Source organism: Carassius gibelio, chromosome B20, assembly GCF_023724105.1.
Source record: "Carassius gibelio isolate Cgi1373 ecotype wild population from Czech Republic chromosome B20, carGib1.2-hapl.c, whole genome shotgun sequence".
Lineage (NCBI taxonomy): Eukaryota > Metazoa > Chordata > Actinopteri > Cypriniformes > Cyprinidae > Carassius > Carassius gibelio.
This window is the reverse complement of record NC_068415.1, coordinates 16,062,393-16,073,307: the sequence shown is the minus strand read 5'-3', so window position 1 is coordinate 16,073,307 and position 10,915 is coordinate 16,062,393. Positions and strand designations below refer to the sequence as shown.

At 36.1% G+C, this 10,915-nt stretch overlaps 1 protein-coding gene across 1 annotated transcript; it reads right to left on the bottom strand.

Annotated features, from left to right (window-relative positions):
• Positions 1-2,263: 2,263 nt before the first annotated feature.
• Positions 2,264-9,271, bottom strand: LOC127984322 (protein phosphatase 1A). Its single transcript, XM_052586912.1, has 3 exons — positions 8,860-9,271; positions 7,537-8,409; positions 2,264-6,843 (listed from the first exon to the last, which is right to left on the bottom strand). The coding sequence occupies exons 2-3, from the start codon at positions 8,392-8,394 to the stop codon at positions 6,700-6,702; spliced, it is 1,002 nt and encodes a 333-aa protein (XP_052442872.1). The 5' UTR covers positions 8,395-8,409; positions 8,860-9,271; the 3' UTR covers positions 2,264-6,699.
• Between the last annotated feature and the right edge of the window lie 1,644 nt (positions 9,272-10,915).

Genomic DNA, 10,915 nt, shown 5'->3' with positions numbered 1-10,915 from the left:
AGTGAGCATGTCACATTGAAGTTGTGAAGTGGTTGTAAAGAGGTGGTTGTAAAGATTTTTTGCTTTATATTATTAATAAATGTTTGCCTCAAGCTGATGCAAAAATCAATAGCTAAACAATCATTATGGCACAGTAATTTTTAAATACTGAAAATAACCTAACAACACTTTAATAAAAGAATCCTGGTTATACATAAGAATTGTTACAAGGAATATAAAACTCACCTCACTATGAAGACTCCTTGATCTTGACCTTTTCAGTAAATAGTGAGTTATGACTCATAGCAAGCTGAGCCATCCTCAATGTTAGCATTATTTCATGGCTGATTGGGAGAGAACATGAAAGAATATACACACTGCCATTTAAGGTTTATATTTAAAAATAAATAGATAAGTATCTTAGGGAAGATTGTTAAAAATTTCAATTATAAACAGTAATATTATGAAATATTAAAACTGAAATTAAAAACTATTTTAAAAAACTATTTTAAAACTATTTTTAAAAACTTGAAATGTAGGTAATTTATACCTGTTGCCAAATTTTGAGCAGCCATTCCTTCAGTCTTCAGTTTCATTTGATCCATTCGAAATCATGCTGATTTGATGACATTTATCAATATTTATAATACACATTAACAATAATATGAAAATTATCATCAATGTCAAAATCAATTGTGGAAAACACAATAGATTTTCCAGGATTCTTTGATGAAAAGGAAGTTCAAAGGAACAGCATTTATTTGAAATCTTACCAACGTAAAAGACTTCACTTGATCGATTCAATGCAAATGGGTTAGGGCAAAAAGTCTTCGTTCATTTCACCAGAAATGAAAATGCCACCAGATATTTTCATGCCAACTCATAAATTCTTAGTTAATATTCGCCTTAAACTTGTAAGGACTATTGTTCTGTTAACATCATTTTTAGCTCCACTAAAATAAACCTTTATTTGTTTTAGCCTCTAAGATCACATTTACCCAACTAGCAACTAGTAGAACCTATTATTAAGTCCTGCAATATCTTTGGGTGGTATATTTTGTAAATAGGTCTGTTTACCTGGCCACAACCTTACATAACCTGCACACTTGCTTCTAGGGATATGGATAAACCAACATGCATAAGCATAATGCCTATATATATATATATATATATATATATATATATAGATCATGCAGATATTAATGTACTTTATGTAACACATAAATAGTAAAATATTTTTTTCAGTTTTTAATAATAATCATAAAAAAAATTGTCTGAAACAGGCATCTAGAAAAAAGGCATTATGGAAAATGTCAATCCCCTCAGTGAATTGTATAAACAGTGATAACAGAGCTTCCATCTCAAAATTTTAGTCAGGTCAGTATTTAAAGGGGAAAAGAGAAGTATGGAGAGGCAATGAAAAAGTAAGATAAAGAAATGCAGCAAGATTTTCTATTACAAGAGGAAAAAATCTAATGGCGGAGTTAGAGGCCACACACAAAAGAAGACCTGTCACCCAAACAGTCCTTCAGCTGAGAGATTTCTTCGCTTAAAGCAGTTCACTCATTAATTGCAGTACTCTTATCAGACACTACAGGCATTATTTCAGCACTTACACTGGAACACATTTAACAAAACTAAGTAAGCTGGAAAAGATACTGACATGCTGAAGAGTGCCAAAATCAACAGCCGCCAATATGTGAGTCACTGCTTCTTCACTGCAGGAAGCCTATTAAACATCCACCATGACTCATTCTCTATGCCAAAAATAAAGCATATTTTCATTCAGATTTTGTTGGTCTTTAAAACTGACTTGAAAATGTAATTTTAATGGTAAAAGACTAAAAAAAGACTTGTTAACTGGTTAACGGTAAGTTCCTTCAATATAGCTACATGTTGAAAATCTGATCGAATGACATTTAATGTAATTTTACTGAAAAATGTTGTTAAATGTAGTTTTTAGAAGTGAAAAATAAAAATGATTCAAAACATAATTGACAAACATTTGATGTCACCTATGTTGTATTCTGAATAAAATATTGAAATTCGAAACTTCTACATCATTGCATTCTATTTTTATTCACAATTTGTACAGAGTCCCAACTTCTTTGGAATTTTGTAAAGTGGTAAATCTTAAAATGTTGTTATATTGTTGTTTAAGGTAAACATCTGGCAACCACGGATTTTTTAAATCTGTTTACCATACATTCATTTTCAATTTAATTGAATATCTTTCTCTGAATAAAAAATAAATAAATAAATAAATAAATAAACACCTGACAAATTCAGCTTTTCCATAAATAATTTTATTCGAATCATCTTTGACAGCCAATAATGACAAGATCACAGTTTGTCTACATTGCTAATACCTGGGTGCTAATGTACAAAAATAAAAACTAAAGAAAGAAAATATTGGGTGCTCACCCTCTAATACTGAAATACTTTTCTATGAAATTGTAGTTGAAAAAATCTTTCAAAATGAGCTTTATAAAACTGTTACCTTCTGAGAGGTAAAATTGAACAAACACAGACACAAACAGTCTGCTGGGTTAAGAAAGGACCGATCATAGATTGTAACCCCTTACACATCATCAACCTTGGACCGATCTACTCTGACAGAATAGTGAAAAGCGTGAACAGCGTGTGAAGAAACTACTTTTTATAGAGGAACCCAAGACATGATGCATTTGAGCTCACATAGCTATCAGTTTAAACAGACTATTTATGACACAGATCTAGTGTATAACAAAAAATACAAGGAGAAAAAAAAACATACGATTTTCATTGCATTAGTAGTGCTTATTTGGCTAAAGAAAATGGAATGCATGGACAGTTTCAATCAAAAAAGATAAAATCCTACAGTATAAAGACAATAAATAATTCAAATAAATAGTGTCCTCTGTTGCTTGTCAGTTTGGACCTGAGAGGTAAAGACAGAAGTGACACACAGGGACCAACAGCACAACACAGTGCAAGTATATGACAGTAAATGGGCTATGTTTGCCCTTTTGATTCATACTGCAGAAGATTTTTTTTTTCTTTTAAGTTATCCAATGTGTCACAATGATGTGTTTTATTTGCAGTTGGTTGCTTTACTCGAAATCCAATGAACTTTGTAGAAGGACAGACTAGAGGTTGACATTTTCTTTCCCTGTACATCTCAGTTTGATGGTGCTACAGTGCTAGAAATCAAGGCAATCTCCTACAATACTATATGGCCCATTTAATGCCTGTTAAATGTTTCTGTAAGGCAATATTTCCACCCCACGCTTGACTCATTAGGGGTTTGGGTTGTGCTTTGTGCAGCAATAGTCTCAAGTGAATGGTTTAAAATCACTTGCATGGCACTTGCTGTTAAGGGGTCAAATGTGCTACTGAATGCACAAGCTAAAATTATGCTTGAGTAGAATAATGTTACAAAACAAACAAAATCACTTTATATGAATTTGAAAGTTAATTTGAATGCTACAACTGGCCATAGACTCACTGGCAGGCACAAATAAAGGATCTCCCAGCAGAACCTTGTCACTCTTTGTAGGTATACAAACATGCCTCATCAAAACGAAAATAATTAAGGCTAATTTAATAAACAGTGGATTACCAAGCTATGTCAAACAGTGAGGAGCTACAATAACAAACCCAAGCAAAATGAAACCGATATGGCACAGGAATGACCTACAATCAAGTTCTCTCTTAGAGCAGGCACACTTTTTCATTCAGTTAAACACATCTTAAAGCTAAAATATATCTCTTGGTAATACAAAGACATGTGAAGAATGTGTGGGATCTTTGTGTTGTAAGGGACATTTTGCTAAACCGAGATCCCCATGGTTAACTAATGTAGGCAAAAAATAAGTTACTGTAACAAGGTGCAATTTTGTTGGTAATGTCATTTCTTTTTCTGTTGTGGTGCACTGGTAGACCTGTCCACAGCTCCACACTGAAAACTGACTAGATTTAAAGGGATAATACACCCAAAAATGTGTATTACCCAATGATTTACTCACCCTCAAGCCATCCTAGCTGTATTTGACTTTGTTCTTTCAGACAAATAAAGCCATTTATTAAAAATAGTTATATTAAAAACATATCCAACCTCTTCCCAAATTTAAAATGGAAGTGAATGGGGGTTGAGATTTTGAATTTTTGCATTCATCCATTATAAAAAAAGTGCTTCACATAGCTCCAGAGTGGGTTCATAAAGGCCCTGAAGCATGTGAAAGAAAAATTTCCATATTTAAAACTCTAAACCATAATCTCTAGTTTGCACTAACTGTCATACGTGGTCATGGATACACGAGAGAGTGGCATTCCAGTGCAAGACTTAGGACATAGGCATAATGTGAGCTCCAGGGAGAACATGCTAGTCCTGCAAAAACAAAGCTTTGATTACAGCAAAGGAAATCTAGTCCAATCTTGGTTTATACCGAAATCCTCTGACATTTCTCTTTACAAATCCTCATTTTGTCTTTCGTGACCAGTTTTGTTTTGCTCTCTCCACTCTGCTTCTACCACTCTTTCTTGAACACACATACAACAGTTAACAGAAGCAAGAGATTACGGTTTATAAAGTTTTAAATATTGATATTTTCCCTACACAAACATATCGATTCACTTCAGAAGGCCTTTATTAACCCCCAGGAGCCATGTGAAGCACTTTTTATGATGGATGGACACACATTATTGGACTTACATTGGCCCATTCTCTGCCATTATAAAGCTTGAAAGGGCTAGGATATTTTTTAATATAACTCTGATTTTGTCTGAAAGAAGAAAGTCATATACACTTAGAGTAGCATGACATGAGGCTGAGTAAATCAAGGGGTAATTTTAATTTTTTGGTGAACTATCCCTTTAAGTACTGCTCAAGTATATCAACTTCATATCTACTAAACTTAAAACATGGACTAGGCAGAACAAATTCACATATTCTGAAACAGTGGGAGCTGTTCTGATTAGCCAGGTTTTGTGATAGATTGCATGCCTCATTTAAAAGGGATAGTTCTCCCAAAAATTTTAACTGTCATTTACTCCAAACCTCAAAGTGATGTTTTAAATGTTCTTCTACATAAAAAAAAAAAAAAAAAAATGCCAGGTGTTTTTGTCCACATTATGAAAGTTAATGAGATTCAAAGTTTTCAATTGGTTTCTATAAGTTTGGACCGTAATTGATTAAAATGATTGAAAACATTAGACAAATTGCTTGTCGTTAAAATCCTGTCGAGTCACGCCATGTAAGGACAAGTCTAAAGGGTTAAAAAATTGAATGAAAGGCTTCCAAAATCTTAGGTACAGAAGGACAAAAAGCCAATTCCAGTTGGGTTTTACAGACACAAAAGCGGAGTACCTTTTACTATAAATGTTCAATCAATGTACCAACAAGGATCTATATCTCAAAAAGTGCTGGCAGGCTGAATACCACTCTCTGCACTAAGAATTTCCTAACTAAATTAGTTTTTCTTAATAGTTACAAACAAACCAAAAAATTTACAAATTGTCTGTTTGAGGCAACACGTAGTAAACAACTTTTGTAAAACATTGACACAACCTTTCATATTCTGTGTTCAATTTTTGCTTTAGCTTTTAGCTTTTTTCAGGGGTTACAAATGTATACTGTACAAAGTTTAAAACTTATGTCAGACCAACTTAATTTGAAATAAGATCTATCCCTGTTTTTTTCTTAATGTAGCGTACATGCAGGAGGTGTACACAACTTATCGTGCTATTGGTACAGTGCATGCTTTCAGTACCATGTGTCCAATGGATTTAATTTTACTCATCCAAGCGTTGAGGTTGGATGCCAAGTGCTAACCTATCGATTCTAATCAAGGTAGTTACTGTAAATTAGGACTAAGGCAACAATGTTCCATATTACAGAACAGGAATCATGCAGATTAAAATGCTCACGGCCACTGCTGTAGGCAAAACTGCACCATCAGGCCACGTACAGTAGTGTCAGCTACAATTTTAGGTAATCAGCAGTAGAGGCCTGACATTCACTCTCATTTAGATTGACTTTTCAGAAAGATGCAAACGAAACGGGTGCCAGACTTAAACACATGCTTGTACAAGTGGATGAATACAACTATCTGAAGAACCCACAGTCACAAACAGAACGCAAAACTACACTCTGTATTAATTCTGTTCGAAACCCCCCCCCCCCACATTGTATTCTAACTGAGATCTCAAATTTGGTTACTCTCTTATTAATAGAAGATGCCTTTAAGTTTAGCAGCGTTTAATGAAAAAGTGCAGAGCCAAATGTTGGGTTTTCATCATTCCTTTTTCCTAATCTACAATTGCACTTACTCACCATCACTTAGTAGCTAATAATAGACTAAGTTACATGTACTGGAGTAGAGGATTCTCGGATGCACTACAATAAAACCTCTGGTAAAGCTACAGGTTACCTCTAAATTGTGTAAGTGCTTTTCAATACTGGCAATAAATAATTAAAGGCCTCTAGATATCAATATAAGCTCAAATAAATTCACAATGTGGTACTTCTCTCTGGTTAAATTTGTTCCCGAATAGGCCTAACTGTGCTTATACAGTACCAATGAGTCTTTCCTCTCCAATATGGGGATTCGTTAATTGGACATTTTTCGTTAACTGTAACGTATACTTCATTGGCAAGTGTAAACTGCCATCTAAGAAACTCTCCTAATTAAGTAAGAATGCTCACCTTCTATAACTCTCTCTTAGCCTTAATAATATATTTTATTTACTTGTCTTTTTACATGCTCCGCCCTCTCTGTTCTGCAGGTACTTATCTAACTCCACCTCTCGCTTCACGGCTTCTGGGTTGATTTTTGGGGCACCAGGAAAACATATCAGCACCACACTCATGTTGTCTCGACTACCCTGTTGAGAAACAAATAAACACAGAAAGCATGCTCAAGTTAGATTAATAACAGATTACAATGTTGGAACCTCTAAAATGTCATAACCATCAAGTAAAAAGTACACATTTCTATAACATTTTATGATATTACAAATTAAACAATACTATTTACAAATTATCAATTACTTAATATCTCATCACATTTTTAGAGAGTCACACCACATGACATTTAACAATGTGAACAATGTTTGTCTTGACATAAACAGGTCAATGCTTCTGAAATTTTTAAAGAAACACAATCATGAGAATCAACAGGGGTCTGATATGATTTCCTTTTTGTTGTTGTTTTTTTCCCTCTATATGCTCCTGCATGTTAGCTGCACCACATGACTTTGTTTTGGTGGACAAGTCTTTTAAATATTAATAAGCAGTGAAGCAGGATTTTTTCCTTGAGAAATGATAATAAAAAAATGATGCCTAACAACGTAAAATTTTCTTTTCAATTTTTTTTTTTTAAATAAAGAGACTTTTCCCTCTCTATTTTAAAATCAGAGACCATTGTATTCAATTAATACCTCTTTTTCTAAAATTAATTTAAATTTAGAAATTAAAAACACTTCCATAATAATGGTAATTTTATGTATGTATTTTTGATCGAATTAACAAATGCAAGTAAAAACGACCCATTAGCATCCAACTCGAATTGACCTTACCTTGTACAAACATGTATCCACGATCTCATTACACACTCTCTCCAGGTCCTCTGTCACTTCTAAGCGTGAACGCACAAAATCACACAGTTCTTCGTTGGCCATGACGTCCCAAATGCCATCACAGGCCAGCACCACAAATTCATCCTCAGCTTCAGAGCGTTCGATCTCATACACTTCTGGCTCCGGGGACACCAGCTGCTCAGTGGGGCCTTTCCCATGAACGCACTTGTAGTCGAAGTCGCCAAGAGCACGGGAGACAGCGAGGGAGCCATTGACCCTCTGGATCATAACAGAACCACCTGCGTTCTGGATTCTCTCCTTTTCTAGGGGGTTACTGGGCTTGTGGTCCTGTGTGAAGAAGTGAACGCGACCCTTGCGGCTCAGCAAGGCTCTGGAATCCCCACAATTGATGAAATAGAAATGATGAGGGGAAATCATCACACCCACCGCCGTGGATCCACTGCGGTCCGCCCCGTGCTTGCGCTCGGACATGGCCCGCATGTGCTCGTCGATCTGCAGGAAGCCTGTGCGGATTCCACATTTCACACTCTCCACGGAGGGCTCAGCATTAATTGAGTCCACACCCCCTGAGCAGCCTGCCCTGAAGTCCGGGTTACTGGTGATGTGTTCCAGCAGATGCTCACAGCAGTAACGAGCAACCTGAGAACCTGCATGTCCATCGTAGACGGCAAAGAATGACCACAGGCTGAGGCTGTAAGGCAGCCCTATCACAGCTGTGTGTGCGTCCTCCATCTCCACACGCCAGCCCTGCATGCTGCTGAGTCCGTAGCGCAGGCCGTTCCCCTCCCCGTGAGCATTGTGCTTCTCCATCTTTGGCTTGTCTAAGAACGCACCCATTCTTCTTATTTTGCTCTGACACAAACACAACCACAAAACAAAGTGAGTAGAGGTGCTCAATCATGACATACGTGACTCTCATTCACTCAACACTGACAAAATGACAACATATTGACACATCTGTTGGATATGTTATGACGATTTATACTATAAGCCACAGGTGCAGCAGGCTTCCAGTAGCAAGTAAACTGTTTAGATAAATGTTTATGTTATTACGTCAACGAAGTAAACATGCCTGCCTACAAACCTACTTTTGTTTAGATTTTAGCTTCACTTAAAAAAAAAAGACTTTTAGACGCTAATGCAGCAAAATGAACAAACCGATATGACGTTTAAGCAACAGCGATGTGTTTACTAATGAAGCCACTGCCCTTATCAGCATATGCGAAATGCTGCACAGCCAGATAGCATTTAGAGGCTAGCTCCTATATTTAATGTACGTCAGACTGACATAATATCACTTACCCAGCTTCTTCGTGGTCTTTGCTGGAGGAAGAAACTCAGAGGCACCAAAGCCGCGGTTAAGAGTCTTAAGCTGGGCCAGATAGCAAATACTATAAACCAGCGTCCACAGTCAAAACACCCATCAATCGATGTCTAGTCAATTAGCAAGCAAACTAACATCAAAACTGCCAGAAATCGATTACGAAAAATATATATATAAACATATGAAATACATCTCATGATCCCGTTAAAGCAGTCCGCAGCTGAGCGGTGGAGCACTTCTGGCTCCGTTTTTTGGTTGTTTTCCCGAGGGGGGGCTGCCGGAGCCTCGCGCTCAAAACAACTCGCTCTCTCCGCGCGGATGGAGTTTTGGACCCGGATGCCGCAGTGGATAATGCGCGTTACATCATCACTGCCACGCAACTGAGGGCTGGAAATAGATCCATTGATGAGAATGAGGGACCATTATGTTACAGACAGCAGTGAAACGCTAGCCGTTCATTCGACTGTGCTTATAAGTTTTTCTGCAGATGTTTAAATGGCGTATAATCTTTATATGTTTATGTATAAAATACATTTAAACATGAATTTTGAAAACGTGACGTATGATCTTCAAAACGCCCAGAGCACTGAATTAACATAGCAATCACCATAACCTCGATCATTAGTTAAGTGACTGACCAGTCGTTACCATAGACCTTAAAATAATAATAATATAATAAAATAAAAAAAATAAAATAAAAAGAAACAGTAAAGTAAATGTTTTAGGCAATGTTACCATGCCATTTGACCACCCATGAACACAGAATGTATAGTGTCTGTAGGTGTCACAATGCTTTTGTATCGTGATATAGGCCTATACAAGGATGCACTTATTGTAATGCCAATAACTGGAGGTTAATCATTAATGTAAGTCCATATTAAAAGCTTCTTATACATTAAATATATGCTGTCTGCAGGGTGACTTAAGTGTGTTGCTCATAATGTGATGTGCACTTAGGGTAAGTAGTTTCTTGCTCTAAATGTCAAAAGCATTATAGACCTGAATGAGGTAACCTCCCATTAGATTGCTATTGTGATTTCCAAGATATACTGAAACAAATATTTCCCTAAAGCTAAACCAGACTTTTTTTAATGCTGATTTTTTTATGGCTAGAATAATGCAGTGGTTCTTAACTGGTTTTGCTTCAGGACAGAATTTTACATTGGACATCAACACACCAAAATTGTTTACAATACCAAAAATGAAACAAAATACACTTTCATAGTATCATAGTAATCATAGTAGTTCCTTTGACCATAACTTGTGTAATCCCAACAATATTCAAAATTATTAATATGATATAGGCTTAACAGTAAAAGTGGGGAAAAAAATTGTTTTCTAAACATCCATTGAATTCCTAAATGTTTCTTGCTCTTTGCAGCCAATAATTCACTGCACAAAAATATTTGTGTTGCTATCTTAATTAGCTGCATTTTATCAGAACAGACCTGCTGCAACACATTTTTTGGTTGCAGCCGACCAGTAAAGATCCACTGGAATATGCTATAAAAATGCCACTCTTCTTGATTCTCTGACCATGTGAAGCATGTCAGATATGAAACAATTATGAAAGTTGAATAATTTGGATGAATGACTCAGAAACAGATATGTGAACACCTACCACTGAATTGTCAGACTGCCTACCAAATTGCCAACCACAGGTGAAGTATCCAGAACAATGTGCCACAGCAATGATGACTCTTTCCAAATTCCAGACAGTGTATTTGGACTCTGTTGTCTAAAGCAATAACAACAACAGCTGCAGTGAAAGTGGCAATGTGTGAGGCTAAGCAAATGAGTCACAGTTTACTGTCATCACTCTTTAAATACATCTCCTGTCTCAGGAGATCATACAAACAGGGTAACACCTGAAGAAACTGATATACAAACATTGGCCTAGAAAAAAACAAATGGACACTACAATATAATATTAATACTGAAGTCCTTGGAGGTCATTTACAGTACAGTCAATATTTCTCTTTAGTTAATATACACATTTTATTTGTCTGTTGAGTCTTGTTCTTCCAAGCTCCC